This window comes from Podarcis bocagei, assembly GCF_964188305.1.
Source record: "Podarcis bocagei genome assembly, chromosome: 3".
Lineage (NCBI taxonomy): Eukaryota > Metazoa > Chordata > Lepidosauria > Squamata > Lacertidae > Podarcis > Podarcis bocagei.
Genome location: NC_138127.1, coordinates 108,287,352 through 108,315,256, shown reverse-complemented (window position 1 = coordinate 108,315,256; position 27,905 = coordinate 108,287,352). Strand labels below are relative to the sequence as shown.

Genomic DNA, 27,905 nt, shown 5'->3' with positions numbered 1-27,905 from the left:
GAGGCAAGTGTGGCAGGTGCGTTGCTTGCAGGGCAAGCAGGAGTTCCAGAAGGTCTGGCGCAGGCCTGCCCCTTCCTCTTCCCAGTGGCAATCCTAATAAACTGCTGTTGTCTTTCACATTACCCTTTGTACAGAGCCAGTGTGGTGTAGTGGTTAAGAGCGGTGGACTTGTAATCTGGTGAACCGGGTTCGCGTCTCCGCTCCTCCACATGCAGCTGCTGGGTGACCTTGGGCCTGTCACACTTCTCTGAAGTCTCTCAGCCCCACTCACCTCACAGAGTGTTTGTTGTGGGGAAGGAAGGGAAAGGAGATTGTTAGCCGCTTTGAGACTCCTTAGGGTAGTGATAAACCAGGATATAAAAATCCAAACACTTCTTCTAATATTGGCAGGCCCCTTTAACATTGGAGAAACAAGCACAATACCTTTCTGGTCTTGGCTGCAGAGAAGCAAATGAGTTGTCTCCCTTGAGACCGTTAAAAGAAGATCCTCAGCCAGTGGATCTCAGGTGTTTGCTAACTAGCCCTTCCACTGCAGGAGTGTCCCCCTTGATTTGCATTACTTGGCTCCCTTGACGCCAGGAGCCATTGATGAGCATGTGTAGCTTGCTCAAGCGCCACAGTGTGTGTGTGTGTGTGTGTGTGTGTGTGTGTGTGTGTGTTTAGCAGACCTGAGTTCAGGACTGGAATCTCAATACACATCTGCACTCTGGCTCAACCCCCTGATGCAAAATAGACTTTCCATCAGAACGCTTTGGGCTCATATCTCCACGGTGGCCATTTTGTTCCATTGCATTAGCTGAATTAATCCATTGCAGCTTACACAGGAGATCCTGACTGGAAGGAATAAATCACACAGGGGTTTATGAGCAGATACTTTGCCCAGGAGATGATAGTAGTTGGCTTTCAACCGCTGCCTTTTATTTTACAGTGCTGCCAGATCCAAATGGCCTCAGAATTAATTCTCCCAAACAATGAGGAACACACACCCACTGTGCCAGTGCCAATCGTTCTCCCCAAGCAAACTTTCTGTAGTTCAGCTGCTGTGTAAGGTTTAACTCAACAATACGGCTTTTCATTGCGAAATGCAGAAAGGCCTTGGCTTAGGCTTGGCTTCAGTGATCTTCTCTAAGCCCGGGGGGGGGGAGGGGAACCTGCTAGAGCTTTTCCCCAAATTAACAAAGATGGGTTGGCATCCCCCAGGACTTTTCTTCTGTGCAAGAAGTCCCATCTCTCTGCCTCCATCTCCCTTTCCTCCTTGGAGTCCCTCCTTAAGGCCCACCACTCTAAAGAGTCGTTTGCCCCAGTTCAGCCAGTGTGGTGTAGTGGTTAAGAGTGGTAGACTCGTAATCTGGTGAACTGGGTTCGATTCCCGGCTCCTCCACCTGCAGCTGCTGGGTGACCTTGGGCCAGTCACACTTCTCTGAAGTCTCTCAGCCTCACTCACCTCACAGCGTGTTTGTTGTGGGGGAGGAAGGGAAAGGAGAATGTTAGCCGCTTTGAGACTCCTTCGGGTAGTGATAAAGCAGGATATCAAATCCAAACTCCTCCTCCTCCTCTTCATTCTCTGGGATGTCTCCTACGAACTGCTCACGCCTGTGACACCAAATCCCAGTCAGGAGCCACTGTTTCCGTGTTCCGTTTTCAGGTTGGTTGCAGGGAATGTAATTCCTTTGACAAAAGTCACATCTTCTTTGAAGGGGGATCTACTTTACTCTTTGGGAATACAGTGGTGCCTTGCAAGACGAAATTAATTCGTTCCGCAAGTTTTTTCTTCTTGCGAGTTTTTCGTCTTGCAAAGCACGGTTTCCCATAGGAATGCATTGAAAATCAATTAATGCGTTCCTATGGAAACCGCTTGCCAGGCTGGCGGTGCGGAGAAGGGCTTTTCTCCCCACCGCAAGCCTTCAGGACAGGTACGGGAACAGAGGGGAAGGGGCGCAGCGCTTCTCCTCTGTTCCCGGGGCTTGCGGTGGGAGGAGGGTTTTTCCTCCCCACCGCCAACATTCAGAACAGCATTCTGAATGTTGGCGGTGGGAAGGAAAACCCTCCTCCCACCGCAAGTCTTCAGGACAGCCATCCGAAGGCTGGCGTGGGGAGAAGGGCTTTTCTCCCCACCGCCAGCCTTCGGAGGAGCCTTCCGAAGGCTGGCGCGGGGAGAAGGGCTTTCCGCCCCACCGCCAGCCTTCGGAGGAGCCTTCCAAAGGCTGGCGCGGGGAGAAGGGCTTTCTGCCCCACCGCCAGCCTTCGGAGGAGGTCCGAGGACAGTGGGGAAGAAGCGCTGCGCTTCCCCGCTGTCCTGGAGATTTCCCTATGGGCTTTCGTCTTGCGAAGGAAGCCCATAGGGAAATTCGTTTTGCAAAGCGCCTCCAAAACGGAAAACCCTTTCGTCTAGCGGGTTTTCCGTCTTGCGAGGCGTTCGTCTTGCGGGGAACCACTGTAGTGGTTTTGAAGGCATGTATGCTGGGTGAGGTTTGCTGCTGATGCTTGCAGTCTGGAAGAGGCGAGTAAAAAGAAAGAGGGTTTTTCACAGGTAAGCACTTGCTCTGTATAACCCTTCCCACCTCCAACCTTGCTTTTCTTCTGCTTCTCCTCCTCCTCTTCACGGCAGACTTGCAGTCCTGTCTGATATGCATCGCACGAAGATTACCTCGATCCGCACCTCCTGCTACATCAGAATCCTTCATGACCAAGCAGGATACTACAGGTACCATTCAGAAGGGTAGCCAAGCCCTTGGCCCCAGAGGGCATTTCACCCCAGTGCAGCCACCAATCGTGGCATGGAGAGGGTTGACTTGAGAGCAGGCATCCCCAAACTCGGCCCTCCAGCTTTTTTGGGACTACAGCTCCCATCATCCCTGACCACTGGTCCTGTTAGCGAGGGATGATGGGAGTTGTAGTCTCAAAACAGATGGAGGGCTGAGTTTGGGGATGCCTGCTTAAGAGCAGCTGGTAGCCTAAGTACACTACCTTGGCCACAGTTTGCAGTTCCTATGTATGTTTGGAGTTCTGTGTCAGCAAGAGGGGCTTCTGTTATCTTCAAAACTGGGGAGAACTCAGTGGGCACATCCCAGTTGTTCCCCTGAACCATTTCATAAGGAAACATGGCGGGAGGGGAGGGATCAGTGGAAGTGAGCAAGGGAAGGGAGGAGAAGGGACAGTGGCCAACGCTCTGTGTGGAATAGTCTACTTACTTATTTCTAGAAAAAGAGCCCTGAGCAGGAGAATGGGTAGGAATTGTTTGCCAGGGCAGCAGGGAAGCTCAAGTGATGGAACTGGAAGAATGAAGGCAGGATATACATTCAATACAACAACAACAACAACAACAACAACAACAACAACAACAACAACAACAATTTATTTATATCCTACCCATCTGGCTGGGCTTCCCCAGCCACTCTGGGCGGCTTCCAACAAAATACAAAAATACAGTAATGCATCAGACATTAAAAGCTTCCCTAAATAAATGCATTATTGGTATTTATTTATTTCTTGAGGAATTTATACCCTGCCTTTCAACCTCCAAAACAAAGCAGTCAAGGCAGCTTGTGCATTAAAAAAAAAAAAACTACTACCAGAACTATCCAGAGGACTTTTATTTCAATAAAAATAAAAAAACAGAACCACCTACAGATCCATAGATAAGAGTCAGCTGTGCTTCTGAATCCGCACCGCTCCATTGCTCTTTCTTTAGACGTTCAGTCCTAACGTGCTTCTCTCCCTTCCGCTCAGGTAAAATCATCTCCATCGACACCAGTTCGCTGAGAGCGGCAGGCCGGACCGGCTGGGAGGATTTAGTGAGAAAATGCATCTACGCTTTCTTCCAGCCTCAGGGCAGGGAGCCATCTTACGCCAAGCAGCTATTTCAGGAAGGTAAAAAGGCTCCTCTCTTTGCACGCACTGCCATTGTTGCTGGATAAGTGCTTTCCGGACTGAAAAATAAAACTAAAAGGGGGGCGGGGGACGACACACCAGACAAAGAAGGCAAATAACGCTCCCAAAGGAAGTAGCTGAAATGGCTGACTGATGCCCGTGGCTTCTCTGGCTGGCAAGGGGGGTCCTTGCCTGCACACTCAATAGGATTCCATCAACCTGCTGCCAGTTGTCTCTCCACACTCCCATGGCAACCTTGCCTGGGAGGCCGCTGGCCTGCAGTTCAGGGGTGGCGTGCCAAGTCCGAGGCCTTCTTGCAGCCCTTTCAGGAAGGAAGAACGAAAGCGAGTGAGCCAAGTTATTCAAGGCTGGCTGCCTTCTTGGTCCTGAAAGAGGATAGAGATGGTCAAAAGTCTTTTTTCTTTTCTTTTTTCAAGAAGGGGGGCACCTTTTATCCAGAAGGCTAATGTGGGCATTGTGGTTAGTGTTGGACTGAGACGAGGGAGATTGGGTACCCAATGGCCTTGAAGCTCCCTTGGGTATACCATGATCAGTCATATTCATCTCTCTCTCTCTCTTTCTCTCCTCTCTTCTGTTCTCTTCTGCTCTGTTTTCTCTCTGTGTGTCTCTCTCAGCCTGACAGGGTTGCTAACTGGGATCCCACAGCTAATTCTCCCCTGGTCTCCTCGCTGGCCCAAATAGGACTAATTTAGCCAGCTAGCCCTGGTGATCATCTAATGTTTATTGGATGGACTTTCCCCCTAAACTGATTTTTGAATTCTGAATTTATTGTTATTCACGTTTTATACTGTAGTTTATGCTGTTTTTTGTTGCATCAATTAAATGTTTTAAATTTGTTGTTAGCCGCCCTGAGCCTGATTTTCTGAACCGGGAAGGGCGGGGTATAAATAAAAAGTTGTTATTATTATTATTATTATTATTATTATTATTATTATTATTATGATATAAGTGGGCACAGGGCAGGGGATAGCTAACCCATGCTCCCTTGAACTCCTTGGAGAAAGAAAGGTGGGGTAAAAATGGAACAGATAGTGAAATTTCCTAGCTCTTTATCTTTTTATTGCTGCAAACCACGTTGATATGCACAAATATTTTAATGGATAAATTTATAAGCCACTTTTCCTGCGTGCTCAAAGCACCTTACACGCATTGCCCTGTGTGACCTTATAAGACCTCTACAAGGTGGGTCAGTACATCACCCCCATAGTGTGGAGGCTGAGAGAATAACGTATTTGCCTTTCCATGAATTGGTTCTCCTCATTTGTAGCCCTGGGAGCATTTGGCAATAATGAGGTCTATGGATATTTTGTGCGTAGGGTGGTGGTGGTGGTTTGATGTTTCCTCCTGGTACCCAGGTCCTGGGGGTCTTTTTCTCTCCCCCCCCCCCCCACATCTCCCTGTATTTCCCTGGGCACTAGGGCAAGGGGTGGGAATAATATTTGGGAGCCAGCACCCTTCAAGTGCTCTGCCACAAACTGACTTGGGTAACCTTGACAAGCCACTGCCTCAGTTCTCCCATCTGTCAAATGGGAGCCATGTTCACCAGCCTCCACGTTGATATGAGGACCAAAACAAAAAACAAAACACCATTATACAGCAAAAACCCTTCCAGAATCATTACTGGCCATGGTATTTGTATTGTATTATTTTATGTACTGTGGCTTGCCGTTGTTTTACTGATTATAGTTTAGAAATCATTTATTGTAACTGTTGAGTGGATTTCTGTTTAACTTTTATATGTTATTATTATTTAATAATATTCTAATGATTGTTGAATGTTACTTTTTGATGTAGGTTGCCTATTTTAAAGATATGTTTTATTATCACATTTTTGTATTGCATTAGAAAATGTACATTTTTTGTTTCTTCAGCTTGTAAACCGCCTTGAGTATTGTAAGATAGAAAGACGGTGTACAAATTAAAAATGATGATGATGATGATTGTCAGGGAACTGCCATCAGGTCAGAAGCGAGCGGTGGAAGGGCAGTTGTGTTATAGGGAACCTCCGAAGATCTTGCAAAGCAGCTCCTCCTCTGGCCAGGAGGAAAGCCCCACCTCCAGTGGAGAGGAGGTGGTGGGACCAGGGGGTGCTAGGGAGAGCCTCAACACCGAGGCTGAGCAGGCTGGAGAGGGGGGAAGTACCCCTTTGCCAGCGCCCAGTCAATTTCGGCGCAAGGAGAGGAGGAGAAGGCTGGGGGTCACGCGACTGTTACGCTGGGGGAGGTACAAGAACCGCCCACTCCCAGATTCTGCTAGCGACTGAGCTGGACATGAACTTGCAACACTCTTCACTGTAAATAGTTTGCACTAATAATAAAGCCTGGAAAAGACAGGTTGGAGCAGGGGTCTGCAACCCGTGGCTCCGGAGCCGCATGTGGCTCTTTTATACCTTTGCCGCGGCTCCGGGGCGGATACTAGCTAGGGGAGGAGGCGCATTGTGCGCCCCAACGCTCCCCACTGTGGCGGGCGCTGTACTGGCTGTGACGTCGCATGGGGGCGGTGCAGGCGTTAGTCACGCACCGTCCTGACGTCACCTTCCCGCCCGCCCGCTACATTTTAAGGGGCATGAACGCTGGTCACTGCATTGAAAGGGGGCATGTACGCTGGTCACTGTTTTGAAGGGGAGTGAAGAACACACACACACACAAAGGTAACTTGTTAGTTTAACGTTTATTTCTATGAGGAGGAGTAATTCTGAGGGGTCAAACAAAGAAATAATAAAAAAGTGACAAAAAAGTTACTTTTTATAATGAGTTTTGCGGCTCCCAGGTTTTTTTTCTTCGGAAAGTGGCTCTTTTTGTCTTAAAGGTTGCAGACTCCTGGGTTGGAGTCTTGCCTGTTTGCTCTCGAGGAAACACACCAACACCTGACAATGATGAAATGTAAGGCAACCCAGCCCATTAACCCACGTTCTCTCTCTCTCTCTTTTTCCCCTTCGCTCCACGTTTCCCTCCTCCCCAGTGATGACACGGGGCACAGCCTTCAGCCCATCTTACCGGTTCACACTGAGCGATGGGACTGTCCTGAGCGCTCATACCAAGTGCAGACTTTGCTGCCCTCAAGGCCCAGAGATGCAGCCTTTCATCATGGGCATCCACATAATTGAGAGGTGAGTCTCAAGAACACGCCCCCCCCCCCCAGTTTCATTACTCTTCCTCCCTTCCCTCCCACCCTCTGATTGTCTGAATTAAGCTGTGAGCTCCTTGGCTGGGGGACCTGCCTCTTTTTCGCCTTTGCGACCCCACAAGAAACCCGGTACAGAGGTGGCACTCTTATGTATCAGTGATAGCAGTTGACTTCCCTCTCTTCCATTTGGTCTGGGACTTCTTGTTGAGAAAAACTCAGAAGAAACGTCAGTCTTCAGAAAACGGGCTTTTCCCGGGGAAAGAGGCGAGGCAGAAGAGGTCATAGGCCCAACAGAAGCGTAGCTGTGCCCTCTGTTGTGTCCCCTTCATACAGGATAGTTTTCCGACGGTAATGTGAAGATTGTTCATTGACAGGAAATGGCACATTTTACCGCATTTTGTGAAGTATGGTGTGTGAGAGAGAGTGTGTATGTGAACAGATGGAGCTCGTGTTTGAGCCTTGGCCGTTCAGAGGACACAGCTGTGAGCAAGCAGCCCCACTGCCACACAAACACACACACAAACACACACACACACACACACACACACACACACACACACACACACACACCAGAAGGGTGTGTGTGTGAGGATGACTTTTGCCTTTTCATTCCCCTTCTGCCACCCCCACCCCTCAACTTTAAAAGACTGTTTTCTCCACCTGCTTTCTTTCCTCTTTCTTTCCTCTCGTTCGCCTTTCCTCTCGTTAGAAGAGAGGTGCGCTTGGGCCTTTGACCCCTGGGAAGGTGGAACTTGAAGGAAACCCCTAAGGCAGACCCTGGGTTTCAAAGTTCCCTGAAAAATCACAAGGGGGTTATGATGCCTCTCTCTGTTGCTCAAGAGGAGGAAGAACCAGTTAGGAGCTTTCCCTTCTTTGGGCTTCCGGGCCTCTTCTGTTACAGAAAGAAGGTTAGATGCGGATTTGGCCACATGTGGTGCGGTTCTGTGAATGTTTGTGGGGCAATTGCAGAGGTGATCAAGCAATGGGATCACTGATCTTCCTTCTAATTTCCATGTGGGTAACTAGCTCCTATATCATGTTTCTCATGGGACGCGGGTGGCGCTGTGGTCTAAACCACTGAGCCTCTTGGGCTTGCCGATCGGAAGGTCGGTGGTTCGAATCCCCGCAATGGGGTGAGCTCCCGTTGCTCGGTCCCTGCTCCTGCCAACCTAGCAGTTCGAAAGCACGTCAAAGTGCAAGTAGATAAATAGGTACCGCTCCAGCGGGAAAGTAAATGGCATTTCTGTGCGCTGCTCTGGTTTGCCAGAAGCAGCTTAGTCATGCTGGCCACATGACCCAGAAGCTGTACGCTGGTTCCTCGGCCAATAAAGCGAGATGAGCGCCACAACACCAAAGCTGGCCATGACTGGACCTAATGGTCAGGGGTCCCTTTACCTTTAATGTTTCTCACAAATCATCATCATCTATTATTTATACCCCTCTTCCCTCCAGTGATGTGGACTACCAAGTGATGCGGGTACCAAGCCTTAGGGCATATGAAACATCCAAGCTGCCACTCTCTTTCCTCCACTAATCATGCCCCCCTCTCTCTTCTTTTTCCTGACTCAGAGAACACGGCACGCTGTCACCTCAAGAAAACACTAACTCCGGGATGCCTCTTCCCCGCGTCAGCCCCTCGCTGAACCCCAACATCTCCCCCGGACAAGGCATGGCTCTGCCCTCCCCTCTCCCTCCTGCCAACGGTAGCATGCTAACTGCCAGCGCAGCAGGCCACCCGCCGGGATCCAGCCTACATGGCGGTGGCAACGGCAGCAGCAGCAACACTGCCCCCAGCCAAGCCACTTTCGGATGTTCGCCTGGGAGCCAGATGGGAACGAACGTTGCCTTAAGCCAGAGCCAAGCCGGTCCCCAGAACAGTAGCCATGCCATGAGCCACAACAGCTCCCCGATGGGCAGCCCCGGGGTCACCCCACCGCAGTTCATGTCCCCCAGGCATCGGGTGAGCCCCGGACTGGTCCACCGGCCCAGAGTGCCAAGCAACCCTTTCTCTCCCCCCATGCCCACCACGCACTCCCCGGTGGGCATGGTGAGCGGCTGTGGCTCCAGTGGCTCCCTCGGCAACAGGCCGTACCCAAGCACCCCGCTGAACTCCATGCAGGGACTGGCCGAAGGGCCCAGCCCCCCGGTGGGCTACTCCACACCCTCCCCTGTCCTGCGGCAGCCCAGCAACCAGAACTCACCCAGCCGGATGAGCCTGCCGCCCGTGAAAACGGAGCCCAAGGACAGCAAGGAGATCGCCTCCATCCTGTGCGACATGATCCACTCTAATGGCGGCCCGGGCAGCACCAAGCCTGTGGAGCTCTCCGAGGGCGACCACAAGGGCCTGCAGGCTACCAGCCACAAACTGGTCCAGCTCCTGGCCACCACGGCCCAGGAACAGCTGCGGCACGCTGACGTGGACACCAGCTGCAAGGAGCCCTTGTCCTGCACGGGCTCCTCCGGGACTCCTGCCTCCGGGAACCCGGTGGGCAGTGCCTGCCCGTCCTCCCACAGCTCCCTGACGGAGCGGCACAAGATTCTGCACCGGCTCCTCCAGGAGGGCAGCCCTTCGGACATGGGCAGCCTGGCCGCCATGGAGCAGGAGAAGAAGGACAGTGGAGGGCCTGGAACAGCGGCCCCTGCCCTGCAGAACCAGGCCCCAGGGGCTCCGGATGCCCGGCTGGAGGCCGACGCCGCAAAGAAGAAGGAATCGAAGGACAACCAGCTGCTTCGCTACCTGCTGGACAAGGACGAGAAAGAGCTGGCGTCCAACCCCACCTTGAGCCTGGACGACGTCAAGGTGAAGGAGAACCCGGAGCAGCTGGAGCCTTGCGGCGTCGCTCAGTCCCTGCTCGCGAAGCCCCCCGCGCCAGAGGAGGGAAAGCTGCAGCCGCAGAGCCAGGTGGGTCTTCTCTCCCGGGGGAAGGGGTCCTTTCCTCTTAGAAGAGCAGCAAACATGTCGCTCCACATTGGGTCTTGGGTCGCCGCGGTTGGCTTGCACCTTCCTTGCTTGGCACTGCAACTGTTTGCAACTGCACGACCTATCCCAGTGCAAGTGAGCTTTTTGCGCGACCCTGAGATTTGTGGATGCTCAACTCACAATATTAGACGGGGGGTAATAATAATAATAATAATTTATTATTTATACCCCGCCCACCTGGCTGAGTTTCCCCAGCCACTCTGGGCGGCTCCCAATCGAGTGTTAAAACAATACAGCATTAAATATTAAAAACTTCCCTAAACAGGGCTGCCTCCAGATGTCTTTTAAATATAAGATAGCTGCTTATTTCCTTCACATCTGAAGGGAGGGTGTTATTAGAAATACCCTTTTGCAGTCTGTCTGTTGAGCCTTGATCCTTTGAGGAAGCAGTGGGTGAGACACAAGGGTTGTACACACAAGGTTCAGTCCTCACAATCTTCTGTTTAAAATGAATCTCGGAGAAGGCCTTCCATTGCTGGAGGGCTGCTGCCAGTCAGAGTAGAGGATATTGGACTAGATAGACCAGTGGTCAGACTCTGTATAAGGTAGTGCCATTAGGAATGATGTCAGGAACAGCATGTTGATTTTTGCCTGATCAAGAGCCTGCAAGCTGCATACTGAGTTTTCTACTGATAGTTTTCAGTAATATTATGTCCACTCTGCTCATTTATTTTCTGTTACTGAAAATACACAGAAACTCATGCTTGGTTGAAATGCCCCTTCCTCAATTTCAGGGCCCCTTTTGCAGGCTAAGGGAGTTTGTGGTGGGGAGGGATTCTAGCCAGTTTCAGAGAGCCAAAGTTCACTAGGATTCCACTCGGCTAGTGGCCATCTCTTCTCCACCCCATCCTCAAAGCCTTAAGAACAGGTATAGGGAACTGGATCTGACCCTTGGCAGACCACTTTGACAGGTGGGTGGGGTCAACCATCTGCCACCCCACCGGCGATCCATTTTCCCTTTTCTGGCTGGCGATCTGCGCTACAAAGGAAAACCCAAGCCAGGTTTGCCACTTGGCAACCGAGAGGCAAGAAATGGTCTTCCTTACATCCACCAGCTCTTCATATATTTTGAGACATGCAATGCCACTATAGCAAGCCTGATGGGGGGGCTGCGCTTTCAGACCAGAGAGCCCAGAACAAGGAGCTTTGTTGGTTTGTTTTGCTCATGTTATGGTATAAAGCACCACAAATATAAAGCTAGCCCTGGTGATCATCTAATGTTTCTTGGATGGATTTCCCCCCTAAATTGATTTTTGATTTTATTGTTGTTCACGTTTTATACCGTATTTTATGCTGTTTTTTGTAGCATCAATTAAGTGTTTAAATTTGTTGTTAGCTGCCCTGAGCCCGGCTTTCTGAACCAGGAAGGGCGGGGTATAAATAAAAATTTATTATTATTATAAATCGTAGTAAGATGGAGTAATAGCCGCATGCCAACACCAGCATCTGATGACTCAAAAGTCAAAGGCAGGTGTTTCGATAGTGAAATTGCAAGACCTCAAAAGCACCACCCATGTTGTCACTGTTGGTCATAGAGTCCTGCAGCTGACCCAGTTCTCAGATAAGTGTACCTGCGTCAGTGGCAAATCTTCAAAGATCACTTAATTTAGTTGCACACTGAAAAGAGGCCCGCAGTGCGAACTGTTTGCTAGGCACAACGCCTGCCCCTTTGTGCCTGCCATGGCGTAAGGCAGAAGAAAAACTTCCGTGCGGACTGAGGTGTTTTCGTTTTATTAAATTTTGCAGGAATTTTGTGCCCAATGATTGCTTAAATCAGTGGTATTAAATCTCTGCAGTCAAGCCTGTTGCAAGGCTTCATTGTGGATTCTGTTGGCATGACGGAGAGACACACCTTGTTTCAGAAGCCCCTCTGGCATCACCAACAGGAGGGCAGGGAGTTCACAGGCTTTTAAAGGGCTTTGGGCTATTCATCCCCGACATTTCCTGAATTCAAGAGCCTCATATGATGCGAGTCTGTGAATGGGCTAAGCACGGCTAAGAGAATTTTCAGTCTCCCTCCTGTTCGCTGGCTGGGAACCGGCAACTTTAAGGTACCATTATCTCTTGTAATAGAGTTATTAAATGGCAGTGACGGTTCCCTGCAAGAGAGATTTCGGCGTATAAATATTCATTACAACTGGCCATGAATAGGAGAGGGCACTGCTTTCTTTTCTTTTCTTCTCCAGTTGAGGAAGATGACAACATGGATAAGACTGTGTTAATCCTTTTTATCAAACAGACCAGGGAGAGTTTGACATTTCAAGTGCGAGGCCACTTACAGGCTTGTGTCAGAATGGGGCTTCTGTGTGTGAATAGCCCAGAGCCCCTTGGAAAGCCTCAGATAACAAATAGTGCCCTAAAGCGCCCTAATTAAATTAAGGGGCCCATTCATCTGGGAATCCCCACTTGGTGATCCCATCCGGCACAGGGACTTCAGCTCTCTTTGTATCCTGCCCCACAAAAGGCCCTTGAGTTGACGGCTTCCCATCAGCTGCTCCTGGCCTGCTCTCTGTGGTTTCTTCCCAGACTTTGTAAACGGAGCTTCGCCGTATGTCAGCTTCCCATGTTCCATCGCAGCGCTAAATCAGAAGCAAAGGCCGTCTCTTTGGGGGCACCTCGGTTCTGCAGGAAGCCTGTCGTGCTGGTTGTATTTTTGGTCGTGCGGGCCAGAAGGAACCTGCGCACCTGAAATACGCCAATTTGGAAGCTTCCGAAACCCCTGAAATTATATTTACCTCGGGGAAGAGTTTTGGTCTTGCAAGGCGCTCAGTGTTAGATTTAACAGCTCAGGTTTTGCATCTCCTGAAATGTATGGGTTTGCTCAGGCCTCTCCTGTGATCTGTCAAGCTCAGCAGATGCACTGTTTATCTTCACTGGCCCTGCTTCCATTTGGTTTTGATATCCTGGACTAGGAAACACAACTGTGCCTTCGCTGTACCTGCTCTGTATGCCAGATGGTCCACCACTTGCAGCCCTTGGCAGCATCTCCAGTTCAGAAGGATCGGGGAGCAGTGGGCAAGGTTCTTTCTAGGTCCCGAGTAACTGCAGCCATTCGCAGGACTGGACTAGCTAAACAAAGAATCTTGGGGAGGAATTTAGCGGTGCACCAAGGCAATCGTTTTTTCAGGGCAAGCATTTTGGCTAGACAAGAACAGCCCTCTCCTCCCTGTGCTGTTCTGTGGGAGGGGGTTTCTCCTGATCCCACCCCCACAGCCCATTTCAGGGGGCACAAGGGAGAAGAGAGGGCAAACCCCATTGTGGAAGCAGTCCTATCTAGTTGTTGGTTTCTTGGTTTGTTTAGGGACGTGGATGGCGCTGTGGTCTAAACCACTGAGCCTCTTGTGCTTGCCGATCAGAAGGTTGGTGGTTCGAATCCCCGCGACGGGATGAGCTCCTGTTGCTCTGTCCCAGCTCCTGCCAACCTAGCAGTTCAAAAGCACGCCAGTGCAAGTAGATAAATAGGTACCACTGCAGCAGGAAGGTAAACGGTGTTTTCATGTGGTCTGGCTGCCGTCACGGTGTCCCGTTGCAGCAGAAGCGGTTTAGTCCTGCTGGCCACATGACCCAGAAAGCTGTCTGTGGACAAACGCCAGCTCCTTCGGCCTGAAAGCGATATGAGTGCCGCAACCCCACAGTCGCCTTGGACTGGACTTAACCATCCAGGGGTCCTTTACCGTTTTACCTTTTTAATTGTTTTTGTCAAATTTATAACCAGCCTTTCCTCCAAGGAGCTCCAGGTGTGGCTACATAGTTCTCCCCATTTCATCCTCCCCACAACTGCGAGGTGGGTTTGGCTGGGAGTGAGTGACTGGTCCAGGTCACCCAGCAAGCTCCGTGGCCAGGTGGGGATTTGAACCCTGGTTTTACAGGTCCTATCCTGCACCACCATGCTTCCTATCTGGTTCCTGTGCCTCCCAAGCCCTCTCCAGATGCCCCTTTCTCCATGCAAAAAGAAGCAGCAGGGATGAGCACACTCAAGCCTTACCTCCTCTCTCACCCTCCGTGGGGGGCTGTGTGCAGGGGGGAGCTTATGTGAGCACAGCTGGCTCCCCCCTGCAGCAGACAGTTGCCCCCCATCATGCAGAGGCCAGGCCAAGCAGCTCATTCTTGCTTCCTCCTCCTGGCGATGTTTGTCGCGTGCAGACAAAGGAATGTCTGAAGAGGGCTGTCGTGCGTTCCTAGTGCTCTTCAGTTGGTTTCCAGTGATCTCTCTTGGGGAGCGGGTGTTTTGAATTCGTTCCTTCTTCTTTTTTTACCCTTGTACATGTTAACTGCTCCGGGAGCCCCTTTGGTGTTAAAGAACTGGGTATAAATGGATGAAATAAATGAATAATAACTGTGCGGGCAAGTCGGAATCTCATCTGTGCCATGAAATCGGTCGCTGGAGGAGAGAGCCACTCAAGCAGAAATTTTCAGGGGGCACCTCTCTCGCTGGTGTCTAGATCCACAACAGAATGTTCTTAACCAACATTGTTTTCCAACACAGTTCTGGGTCTGTCCAAGAGCAGACCTTTGAATCTCTCTCTCTCTCAATTTCTATCATCTATCTATCTCTATCTATCATCTATATCATCTATATCTATCATCTATCTATCTATATTTATCTATCTTATCTATATTTATCTATCTTATCTATCTATCACCTGTCTCCATAGCTGTCAACTTACACATTTGAAAATAAGGGACCAGCAGCCTTGAAAATAAGGGACCTGCAGCCTCACCTGTTCCAGGCACTCCAGTCTTCCTGTCCTCCTGCAGTCTGGTCAAACTCATGCTGGTAGCTTCGAGAACACTGTCCAACCAACTTTGTAACCAGAGGTTCAACTGAATAGAATCTGAATCACATGCACCACAAGGCCTATGCAGCCTCAACTTAAGATGGCTCCCCGGCCTGGCTTTGCACTGCAAAGTTTGCAGCAGCACGTGCAACAAAATGGCGTCCAGCATTCAAAAACCCCTCAGCTTGCATTAACTAGCCACACATAAGGCATGCAAGCTCCACCCCCCAGTCGTTCTTAGACTTCTTATTGGGTGAGCAACACAGCCAAGCAACACAGTTGGAGCCTCCCTCCTCCCTGGCCGGCAGGGAGGGAGGGAGGGGAGCTGCTTCCTTTGAAATTGAAGGGACATTTAAGGGACATCCATCAATAAGGGACAGCAGCGGGACATGGCGCTGGAATAAGGGACTGTCCCTTCAAATAAGGGACACTTGACAGCTATGCCTGTCTCTATCTATCATCTATATTATCTAGCTATCTGTCTATCATCTATCTATCTATCATCTATCTATCTATCATCTATCTATCTATCTATCTATCTATCTATCTATCTATCATCTATCTATCATCTATCTATCATCTATCTATCATCTATCATCTCTATCATTATCTATCTCTATCATCTATCTATATCATCTATCTATCTATCTATCTATCTAATCTGTACAGTGGTACCTCAAGTTACATACGCTTCAGGTTACATACGCTTCAGGTTACAGACTCCACTAACCCAGAAATAGTGCTTCTGGTTAAGAACTTTGTTTCAGGATGAGAACAGAAATCATGCTCTGGCGCTGCGGAGGCAGCAGGAGGCCCCATTAGCTAAAATGGTGCTTCAGGTTAAGAACAGTTTCAGGTTAAGAGCAGACCACCGGAACGAATTAAGTACTTAACCCGAGGTAGCACTGTATCATCTATCTATCTATCTATCATCTATCTATCCTATTTCTACCCTGCCTTTTTCTCCGAGGAGCTCAAAGTGGCGTACTTGGTTCTCCCCCTCCTCATTTAATCCCTGTGAGGTAGGCTAGGCTGAGAGGCATCCACTGGCCCCCAAGACCACCCAGTGAGCTTCATGGCTGAGTGGGCATTAGAGCCCTGCTCTTCTGGTTCCTAGTCAGACACGCTAACCACTACACGGCACTGCCTCTCTTGCTGCGACCCTTGCACACCCGGCCACATGTGCACAGACTTGAAACTGAAAACACTGCTCCTTGAGCCAGTTTGCCATGAACCCTCTTCTGCAATAATTGCCCTGGCCTTCCCTACAGTGATATTCTGAGACAGGGCGTGTGAAGTGCTTTGAGCACTGAGGAAGCACAACATAAATCTCTTTAGTTATTATTCCCCCCCCCCCCCGGTACTTAAGTCCCGCATTTCCTCCCAATGGGAGCGCAGAGTGGCTGACAATACAGTATCACGCGCACAGAATTACAAAACATTTTAAAAACCAGTTTAAAACCTAGCCAAAAATGAAAGCGGAATAGGAACCGCAGTAACCTGGAAAGGAAACGCAGTCAGCCGAGAAGGTTGGCTACAGTCCAAGGCTCCAAGTTAAACAGAAAGTGCCTAAACGAGGCCTACGTGTGGAACAACTGCATGTCATTTGGGAGGGAGCTGCATAACTGGGGGGGCCACCACCAAGAATGCTCTGTCGCACATCACCGCCAGCCCCACAGAAGCTGAAGCTGGAATAACAAGCAGGGCATTCTTTGCAGAACCTTGATAGCTGGGCAGGGCCGTTGTGGAGGGCGAAGGCATTCTCTCAGGTTCCTGTCATTTGGGGCTTTGGGTACTGATGCTGATGCCTTGAATAGGGCTCAGAAATTCATAGTGTGGTGATTTGAGGATCAGGGTAATGTGATTCCCCCTCGCCACTCCAGAAAGCAGGAAGGCAGCAGCATTCTACATGCAGAGCATTTCCCTCCTAGCTGCTCCTGGTCTGGAAAGTGCTCTACATCTCCGCTACTTGTTAGTTTTTCTCTGTTGGGCTGTTTCCCTGTTGCTTTCTTTTAGCCTTTGTAATCCTCCCATTACAGAGGCTTAAACTCAGTGGCCTTTGCACTGATTTCCATGACTCTGTAAGACTTTGCTTCCCCCCCCCTCCCCTCCTGGACCTTTGCTCTTTATTGCTTCTGAGATGCAGAGAGCAGAACCGCAGGCTGCATTTGAGAGGTGTGCTTTATGGGCGGTCAAGATCCCTAATGCCAGCCTGGCCTTGGCCTAAATGGCAGCTACATCCTTGTTTAGAGACGTGCTTCTGTGGCACTTCTGCTAAGTAAACCATCTGCTCCAAATGTCCATTCCGGGTCGCCCGACCACTGCCTCAGTGTCCTTTCTCTTGGCAGATCAAGATGAGCAGGTGACAGCAAAAGGTTTTTAGCTGGGGCAATCAGAATTCAAGATCCACTATTTGACTATTGATTAAAAACCATAAAATGTATTGCTATGGCCGATGGCTGACACAAATAAAGATTCATTCAATCAATCAATCAATCAGTCACGATGAAAGCAGCATGCAAATCACCCAAGTCATTATCATAAACTTCGCCAGCCTCCAGAAGTTTTGAACTGAATCATAGAATCATAGAGTTGGAAGAGACCACAAGGGCCATCGAGTCCAACCCCCTGCCAAGCAGGAAACACCATCAGAGCACTCCTGACATATGGTTGTCAAGCCTCTGCTTAAAGACCTCCAAAGTAAGAGACTCCACCACACTCCTTGGCAGCAAATTCCACTCTCGAACAGCTCTTACTGTCAGGAAGTTCTTCCTAATGTTTAGGTGGAATCTTCTTTCTTGTAGTTTGGATCCATTGCTCCGTGTCCGCTTCTCTGGAGCAGCAGAAAACAACCTTTCTCCCTCCTCTATATGACATCCTTTTATATATTTGAACATGGCTATCATATCACCCCTTAACCTCCTCTTCTCCAGTGCATCAGCCTCAGCTCATGGCTACTCTAGCTATAGTATGTATGCAGTAGTATAGCATACAATAGAGAGGACTGGTTGTGTTAAACGGAGAGTGCTTTGTTTTACACTTGTTGAGCAAAACGATGCAAGTAAACTCTTATTTCTTAAGGCACCGCGATGGGCTTGGTTTCTCATTATATCATGTCCTCTCCAATTGTCTCCTTAGATCACATTCCCACCTTCAAGTATATTTCCAGAGCTTATTCCTTTGTTGAGGAGATTTGCTAAAATGTGTCAGTGAAGAGACAGAGAGGAGGGAGAGATAGAATGAATCTAAGCAGACAAGGCTGTCTCTTGCAGTTTTTCTTACGAATAACTGTGGAGAAATTTTGATCTGGGGGGGGGGGGACGAACCTTGGATCTGAGCTAATGAGACGTAGCTGTCCTGCATCAATACCCATCCGAGGGCCCATCCTTAGCAGACAAAGCAGCTGTGGCAAAGATCATTCACCCATTGTGGGGAGGCATTTACTCCCCAACAGAATCTAGGGTCTTGTGCTTCCCTTGATCAAGAGCACAGGGGAAGGTTGATCTTGACGGGGACCTGGGAACAATTCAGCTGCAACTCAAGCAACCCACACATGAGCTTCTTGTTGTTGTTGTTTAGTCATTTAGTCGTGTCCGACTCTTCATGACCCCCTGGACCAGAGCACGCCAGGCACTCCTGTCTTCCACTGACTCCCGCAGTTTGGTCAAACTAATGCTGGTAGCTTCAAGAACACTGTCCCACCACCTCGTCCTCTGTCGTCCCCTTCTCCTTGTGCCCTCCATCTTTCCCAACATCAGGGTCTTTTCCAGGGAGTCATCTCTTCTCATGAGGTGGCCTCAGCTTCAGAATCTGTCCCTTCCAGTGAGGACTCAGGGCTGATTTCCTTAAGAATGGATAGGTTTGATCTTCTTGCAGTCCATGGGACTCTCAAGAGTCTCCTCCAGCACCAGAATTCAAAAGCATCCATTCTTCGGCGATCAGCCTTCGGTGGCAATAAGTTCAGGGGAAGCAGTGAATCCCCATTCTGTCTGAGAAGGCAGCTCCCAGGGCCTGAAGGATGCTGGAGCTCAGCTCTCAGAGTGTGGGGCACCATTGCTTGGAGCTTCCAAAACCCATGGAGTGGCCTCATTCCAGGAGGAGGAATTCTGAAGAGTGCAGCTCAGTGCAAGTTAGGGATTGTTTTGAGGAGGAACACAATATGGAAAGTGGCTCAGCCTTGTTTGCAATATTTTTGTATATACATTATGAACATTTCCCATTCTTCTTAAAATTCCTCATCCTCTTGGTCCCTGAGCTTCTCAGTTAACTTTGCCATTCCGGCAAAGTCCATCAACTTGATTGGCCATTCCTCTTTCATTGGGGTTGTCTCCTCCTTCCCTCTCTGGGCGATGGACATCCGAGCGGCGGCCGTAGCATACATGAACAGTTTCTTCTGATCTTTTGGGATCTCGGTACCTATAATTCCTAATAAAAACGGCTTCTGGTCTTTTAACAAATGTTAGTTTAAACATTGTTAAACAGATCAAAACATTAGCAGGATTCTAAATACACTTGTAATGAAAGTGTAAGTATGGATAATTAGGAAGACAAAATAATTGGAGAAATATGGATATGCGGTTAAAATAGAATTAAGTGGACCCATGGATGGGATGGGGGGGGCGAGGAAGTCAATGAGATTCAGTGTAATCTCAACACGTGGAACTGTATGACATTTTGATGTAAGTTTATCTCTTGTGGTTATTTCTTTTTCTTTATTTTTGGAAATTTAATTAAATTTTTTTTTTAAAAAAGAAAGTAGCTAAGCCGATAGTGTAAGCGATTTTTTTAAAAAAAATCTAGTCCACCAAAAAGACGTTCAGGTTTTCAAAACAGCTTTTAATTACAAGTAGCTTTTAATGCAAGTAACTTTTAATAGTTTTTAATGCCGGGGTGGCAGGTGGACGAGGCATTTGCTGTCTCTCTCTTCCGCAGGAGGGGATCTTTCTTGAGATGATGCCCTGTGGGCCATCATGTTACGGTTTAGTTAGGCCCTGTTGGCCTCAGAGGAAATGCCCAGGTACAGAAAGATGAGCCAGCAATCTCACGTTTTTCGGAACGCGAATAAACAGAAATGTGTGCCTGTGTTTTCCTGAGCACAGTGGATGCAAAACTCCCACCTGGTGGATATGGCTGCTCTCTTTCTCTCTATGCAGGCTCCTGGTTATGAAACTGTTCCCCATGCATGTGAATATGTGTGTGTGAGAGAGAGAGACCGACTGATTCAGCATTTCAAACATCTTGCTCTGTGGGTGTGAGAGTTGAAATGTCTTGTTTCCAAACTGGAACAGTTTCTGCTCAAAGAAAAGCCCACCTCACCTTGCCAATGTTTTCACTCTCGGAATGTTTCTGGATGTTCACTTTTTTGAGCCCGTGATGTGCTATCACTCTCTGAATCAAACTGAATGTAATGCATACCCTTCCCTTTTCTTCCGTTACATTACGGCGGCGGACTTATCTGATTTGTCCAGGCACGGTGTGTGCCTGGAACAGACCGGGGAAACTGAACACTGCTGTTGCTGTAACTGCAAGCCCAGCTTGTTCCATACAGCATTTCCCCCCCCCCACCCTCCACTTAGCACCTTTAAGGAAACAATTTATTATTATTTTTCTGGTTGGAGGCTGTGTGTTGCCATCCAGCCAAATGTCAAATTACTGCTGGGTTTCTGCAGGATGTGGTCCATGTAGAATATACAACAGCTTCTGACCTCCAGTGCAGAACTTTCTAGATCATGGTTTGTTTGTTTGTTTTTCAATTAAGCATTGTTTGAAATAAAAGTGGTACCTTGGTTTACGAACTTAGTCCATTCCGGAAGTCTGTTCTTAAACCAAAGCATTCTTAAACCAAGGTGTGCTTTCCCATAGCAGTGGGGGACTCCATTTACAAATGGAACATGTTCTGCTTCCAAGGCAAAGTTCACAAACCAAAACACCTACTTCTGGGTTTGCAGCGTTCTTAATCCAAGTTGCTCATAAACTAAGCTGTTCTTAAACCAAGGTACCACTGTACTTGCAGAGAAGAAAGGGGAAGGGTTTTAGCTCAGTGGTAGAGCACCTGCTTGGCATGCAGAAAGTCCTCAGCATCTCCTTATAGGCCTGGGAGAGACTCCTGCTCTGAAATCCTGGAGAGCCAATGTTGATCCTTGTAGACAACACTGAGCTAAATGGACGCAATGGTCTTAAGTTTATGCTGCATTATGACAATGGGACACAGGTGGCGCTGTGGGTTAAACCACAGAGCCTAGGACTTGCCGATCAGAAGGTCGGCGGTTCGAATCCCCGCAACAGGGTGAGCTCCCGTTGCTCGGTCCCTGCTCCTGCCAACCTAGCAGTTTGAAAGCACATCAAAGTGTAAGTAGATAAATAGGTACCGCTCCGGTGGGAAGGTAAACGGTGTTTCCGTGCGCTGCTCTGGTTCACCAGAAGCGGCTTAGTCATGCTGGCCACATAACCTGGAAGCTGTACGCCGGCTCCCTTGGCCAATAAAGCAAGATGAGCACCGCAACCCCAGAGTCAGTCACGACTGGACCTAATGGTCAGGGGTCCTTTTAGCTTTACTATTACAATTTTATTACTGATTGTTTGCCATTCTGGAAGCTTTATACAGAAACATAGCCAGGAAGCTATCTCAATCAGCATAGTATTTAGCATAAAAACATCAATATAGATTTTTTTCATTTAATGAACATTTCACAGGCCTGTCTGAATTACGCGGTTTTCCGAATATGTCTGAAAGCCAGCTGCCATTATTCCTGCCAAACCTCTACTGGCAGGGAGTTCCACAGGAAAGGGCTAAAGGCTGGGTCTCTGGCGAAGGCCAGCTGAACTTCAGTGGTGTGGGGAACCCCCCAGAAGTGCTCTTATCAGGATGGAGCATAAGGAGTGGACCCAAGTTGTTCAGGGCTTTTGCGAATTTGCGCCATCCAGGCCAGAGCAAAAGGCTTGTGGTTGGTTTCTTGTTCCACCCGTGGCTGCCCTCGGAGCTTCCGTGGCTGACCTGTGGCCTTGCTTCCTTCCTTCAGTTTGCGTCGGACCTCGACCAGATTCTGCCGTCGCTGGAGAAAGCTCAGCTGCCACCAGGACTGTGCGGGTCGGAGGCTGCCGAAAGTGGCGGCATTGCCATCAAGTCAGAGATCCTGACCCCTTCCCTCCAGCCTGGCACCGCCGCAAGAACTCCCACGGGGATGAGCTGTACGTACTTCTGCGAAGTCTTTCTTCCCTTTCTGTAACTGCCAGGGCTGGACCTGCTCTAACTTTCTCGTACAATCGCTTAATCCATGTTCTTCAAAATGTGTCTGATAGACTGGAGCCTGGTACCATTGCACTGGCATGCTGAATGCCAGGTGTTGGTTGAGGAGAAAGAGGCAGGGGGAATTCCCCTTCCAAATTCTGCAACCAACCCCAACACTTGGTTTGGCTGTGTTTAACATGGGCGGGTTTAAGATTTAGCTACTCGGATCCCAAGGTAGGAGATGGGTACGTTAAATGTTGGCTAGAGTCCTGTGCCAATTTCCTGTCAATTTAAGTTGGCAAAAATGCAGTTTCGTCTTGTACGTGAACTAATTTATTGTGTTAGGGAGGCAAAAGCCTACCTTGTCGCATGCATGGAGTAGGTGACTTGACCAGGAAGAGAAGTTTGCCTAATCTTCCCTTAGTCCTCTCTTTTGTGGGTGTTGCCGAGACAGAAGAATGTGCCCCACATAAGAAATGTCCTGTTGCCACCCTACCTCGTAAGCTGTGGCTTTGCAACTCCAATCATGTGTAGTAGTAGTAGTAGTAGTAGTAGTAGTAGTAATAATAATAATAATAATAATAATAATAATAATAATAATAATAATAATAATAATAATTTATTTTTTATACCCCACCCATCTGGCTGGGTTTCCCTAGCCACTCTGGGCATCTTCCAACCGTGTGTGTGTGTGTGTGTGTGTGTGTGTGTACACACACACACACATATAATAATAATAATAATAATTTATTTATATCCCTCCCTCTGCAGCCGAAGCCGGACTCAGAGTGGCTAACAACAATAAAAGTAACACAGTTTACATAAAATCACAATCAATTAATTGAAATACATTCTAAAATCAATTCATTCTAAAATCAATTCAGAATCAAATTAATGGCAACCATTGGGCTAGAGTTCTATGAGGATTACCAAAGGAGGGGGTCAGACTGTGCCTTGGCCAAAGGCCTGGTGGAACAGCTCCATCTTGCAGGCCCTGCGGGAAGATGTCAAGTCCCGCAGGGCCCTAGTCTCTTGGGACAGAGTGTTCCACCAGATCGGGGCCACAGCCGAAAAAGCCCTGGCTCTGGTTGAGGCCAGCCTAACCTTCCTGCGGCCTGGGACCTCCAAGATGTTTTTGTTTGAAGACCGTAAGGTCCTCCGTTGGACATACCAGGAGAGGGGGTCCCGTAGGTAACATACGCTTACACATACACACACAATACAGCATGAAACATTAAAAACTTCCCTAAACAGGGCTGCCTTCAAATGTCTTTTAAAAGTTAGATAGTTGCTTATTGCCTTGACATCTGCTGGGAGGGCGTTGCACAGGGCAAGCACCACCACCGAGAAGGCCCTCTGCCTGGTTCCCTGCAACCTCACTTCTCTCAGGGAGGGAACCGCCAGAAGGCCCTCAGAGCTGGACGTCAGTGTCCGGGCAGAACGATGTGGGTGGAGACGCTCCTTCAGCCCCAGCCAGCATAGCCAGGGGTGAGGGATGATGGGGGTTGCATCCCCAAATCGTCTGGAATTCACCATGTTGGCTGTAAACCAAAATAAAAGGACTCACTCACAGGGAAGAAGCATTCATTTGCTTGATTTTACCATTGTTGAGCAGCACCTAAAACAGGGTCAACAGCCACCGGATGAGAGCAGCCCACCTCAGGTCAAGAGAGGAGATTCTTGAGCCCTAGTGACGTTTGTGAGTGACAGCTACAAGACGCATGAAACGAAGGAGCTTTGCCTTCCCAGAGTCAGGAGGCCTGAAAGAGTGCTGTCAGTTCCCAAGCTGCCCTGCTTCTTCCATCCCCTCTCCGATAAATTCCCAAACGTCAGGCAGCTGCTTTCCACCCAAGCTTGTTCCTTGCATGCTAAAAATCCTTATTCCGAGGATCTGAATGCCTGCAGAAAATCCAGTTTATAAGGCCATTCAGAAGTCATTGGCATGTTTTGACTTGACTGGGCTCCTTGTACTGCTGGAGATTTGGGGACATCAGTGATGCAGAAAAGTCTTTTAGAGTTGACCGTCAGTTCCATTGGCTGGTGATTACTTTCCCTTTTATTCTTGTTTTATTGGAATGGGCTTTCGTTGGCCGGGAGTGTGCAAGCTTTTGAGTTAACACGGAACTGTTCTTCCTGGCAAAGGGCATTGTGTGATACAAAAGCTTACACATGCCTTGGAGATGGTCCAGAAGACAAAACGATCTTTTGGAATGGTTTGGAGTGGACCCTGAAATGTATACAGCAAAAAAAAAAAGTTGTAGGAAGTGGATATTGGAGTATATCTATATGGCCTGATCTGGTTAAGGCAACCAAGTACATTCCATTAAACCCAAAACACTTGTCAAGTTGGCAACATTTTTTAAAAAAATCTGAATAAGAACTTTTTGATTTCTGAAAATTTTCAAATTTGAGGCTTCTTAAATAAAAAAAATCCTTTTGTGGTTTTGGTAAATTTCCAGGCAATCGTGCAAAAAAATAAGCTTGTCTGTTTAAATGCTTAGCTCTCAAACGAGATAAATCGTTATTGGGAAGGTGAACAAGAAGAAATAGAGTTTGGAAATAAAAAATGTGAAAGTTTGCAGTCAGGATTTTCAGCTTGTGGACTTGTGCTTCAAACCAACTTGAGTGCTTTAGTTGCAGTTGCTGAAAAGTAACTGAAAAGAGCAGCGGTCCAAAAAAGAGGAATAAAGTAAGCCAACTTAATTTGGAGGAGTAGTTTGGATGAGAAGAGGGGTCAGGAGAGCCCTCTGGTGGACTGTGCCAGAACTCCAGCACATGGTGGAGACTACATCAGCGTTTCTCAACGGGTGGAGGGGGGATATAGTCCCCTGCCCCCCCCCCCCGGATATTCCAAGGGGGCCACAGCACAAGACTAGGGGGGCACAGAGGGGAGAGAGAAGTGACCGAGAAGAAAACAGAAAAGAAAACAGAGAAGTAAAAAAGTTGAGAAACGCTGCCGTATATGGCCTGGATATTCCTTGCCACTGTTCACCGTTGATCTGAAATGCATGGCGTTAAGCCTGGCCGCTCTTGGAAGTGAGGTTCCTGGAGGGTGAGCAGCCGTACTGTCCCGAATGAGCCCATTGAGGTTTCTGCAACCCAGATGCCGGCTTGATCCATCTCTCACATCCCTCTTAGTTGCTCCTGGGCCTACAGTCACCCTCTGATTTTTTTTCACTTCTGTGTTCCAGCTGTCAACGGTGGGCAGGGAATGCAGGCCGGCCGGTCCCCCTTCGAATTCTGCGACCCCCTGGAGCCGGTTCAGCTCAGGACGGCGCCTTTCTCCGCAACCAACGGCAGCAGCCCTCACCCTGGTTTGCCTTCTGAGCAAGGCAGGGGGGCGGTACCTGGACCAAGCCCCTTCCAGCCTGACACAGGTAGGTGAATCTGTGGCACCGGAGGGAAGGACCCCTGGCGTTTTTCAATAGGCAAAATACACAGTGGTATCTTGGTTTACGAACTTAATCCATTCCGGAATTCTGTTCTTAAACCAAGGCGTGCTTTCCCATGGCAGTGGGGGACTCAATTTACAAGTAGAACACACTCAACAGGAAGTGGAACACCTTGGTTTACGAACTTAGTCCATTCCGGAAGTCTGTTCTTAAACCAAAGCATTCTTAAACCAAGGTGTGCTTCCAAGGCAAAGTTCACAAACCAAAACACCTACTTCCGGGTTTGCAGCGTTCTTAATCCAAGTTGTTCATGAACTAAGCTGTTCTTAAACCAAGGTACCACTGTATAGTCCTTCTCCCAATGACCCTTTGAGGTAGTCGGCCTGGGAAATGATGAGCCGCCAAAACTCACAGCTGTGCAGGGACTTTCACCACGCTGTCGTCTGTCTCCCACTCCCATTTTGTTGTGAGTTATCATGCTCATCAGTTTATTGCTAAAGTACCCTTATTTTGTTTATTAAATTTGCATGCCGCCCTTCATCAGGACAGTTCACAACATGAAAATACAATATAAAAAAGGCAAAATACATAATAAAAACAAAACAAAAACCTTCCCAAAACACGCATTTAAAAGGGTAAGGTAAAGGTAAAGAGACCCCTGACCATTAGGTCCAGTCGTGACCAACTCTGGGGTTGCGGTGCCCATCTCGCTTTATTGGCCAAGGGAGCCGGCGTACAGCATGTGGCCAGCATGACTAAGCCACTTCTGGCGAACCAGAGCAGCGCACGGAAACGCTGTTTACCTTCCTGCCGGAGCGGTACCTATTTATCTACTTGCACTTTGACATGCTTTCGAACTGCAAGGTTGGCAGGAGCAGGGACTGAGCAACGGGAGCTCACCCTGTCGCGGGGATTCGAACCGCCGACCTTCTGATCGGCAAGTCCTAGGCTCTGTGGTTTAACCCACAGCAGCACCCGTGTCCCTGTTTAAAAGGGTATAGGATGTTAACCAGCTCAAGGCCTGGTTGAAGAGGAATGTTTTCGCCTGGTACCTAAAGATCTGAAGATCATAGGTCGGTATACCCACATGATGTAAAACCATGCAGTTTAAACCTTCAAGAAACCTTAAAACCTCATAGGAATTCGAAACTGAGATGAATTAAACTAACAGACTCAACTCCCTCCAAAGGGCCTGAGCAAATAAACGTGTCTTTAAAAGTCATGCTTAACCTGCTAGGGAAATAAGCAGCCTAGTCAGCCCAGCATTAGTTCTGACATGTTAAGCAAATGCCCCCCCCCCCCAGCCTGCCAGCTCCGTCTTTCACTCTGAAGCAAGGCACAGGAGACAATAGCAGAGCTGTGTTGAAAGTCAGCGCAGGGAAGCAGCTTCGCTACAGAACCCAGAAAAGTCAGTTCCTATCATTGTCCCAGTTAGCAGGACGGGGAGATCAGCTCTGTGGCATTCTAAACGTGTGTGGAAATCTTTAGGAATTATCCCCAGCTTTAGCAGTTCCTGCACATCAAATCCCAAAGCCCCTCATTTTGTCAGTGTCGCCACATCTGGGATATCGGCACTCCCGTTTGGGGAATTGTGCAACAAGGAGCCTCTTCTGATGCACTCCTGTATTGCTGCTGCCAAAATCCACAGAAAGCAGAACTGAGGTTGAATGCAGAGTTTCTGACCATTTAATCCGCTGCCAAGCCAATCCTGCAGCACAACCATCAGACAGATGAAAAAGGTTTTCGGTATTTCTAAACACTACAAAACCTATGATGCAGTGTGAGCCGGAGGGAATATTCAAGCAGTCCATGGCCTTCACACCCAAGCAGCCTATGCAAGCAGCCTGTCCTTTGAGATTCACTTAGCTCAGCCCCACCCCTATCTCTGTCTCACCACTGAGAGATCGAAGCAAGATCTGATAGATTAAGCAGGGCAGACTGGAGCAGGTTGTTTTCATCCGACGAAAATGAAATTGCCTGCATTTGGCGTCTAGAGCGTAAATATTCATGTCGGATCAAATTGGTTCTTCATTTACAAAGGAAAGCCTCTTCTAAACTCAGTATATGTGGCAGAGGCATAGATTCTGTTTAGATATTAACTGAGTTAGAGGTTATCCGAGCATAGCAGGGCTAATGTTAAAAAGAAAGCTGTAGCGTTAATATTTTTTTTTAAAGTCAGATGTAAAAGAAATCAAATACAGTGGACGCTCAGGTTGCAAACGTGATCTGTGCAGGAGGCACGTTTGCAACCCGCAGCGCCGCATCTGCACGCACCTGGGTTGCGATTTGGCGCTTAGGCGCATGCGCGAGTGCTGAAACCCGGAAGTAACCCGCTCCGGTACTTCCGGGTTCAGTGCAGTGCGCAACCCGAAAACGCACAACCTGAAGCGTCTGTAACCCAAGGTATGACTGTATTTTTATCCGGCTCGCAAGATGACTGCTCATAAAAATAATCTGGTTGAAGGTTTATTTGCTTGGTTTTGGGTTTTTTTAAACAAATGGCAAGAACG

The 27,905-nt window shown here is 48.6% G+C and overlaps 1 protein-coding gene across 5 annotated transcripts in view; it reads left to right on the top strand.

Annotated features, from left to right (window-relative positions):
• Positions 1-27,905, top strand: part of NCOA1 (nuclear receptor coactivator 1) — a 298,889-nt gene that overhangs the window by 242,516 nt on the left and 28,468 nt on the right. For all 5 annotated transcript variants that reach the window (XR_014006493.1, XM_081188396.1, XM_081188397.1 and 2 more), the window contains 6 exons: positions 2,609-2,704; positions 3,730-3,870; positions 6,853-7,000; positions 8,587-9,919; positions 21,795-21,963; positions 25,195-25,380. Coding sequence is in view for 4 of the 5 variants with exons in the window: in XM_081188396.1 (XP_081044522.1) it covers positions 2,609-2,704; positions 3,730-3,870; positions 6,853-7,000; positions 8,587-9,919; positions 21,795-21,963; positions 25,195-25,380 (2,073 nt within the window). In the remaining variant the exon portion in view is untranslated. The remainder of the gene's footprint in view (positions 1-2,608; positions 2,705-3,729; positions 3,871-6,852; positions 7,001-8,586; positions 9,920-21,794; positions 21,964-25,194; positions 25,381-27,905) is intronic.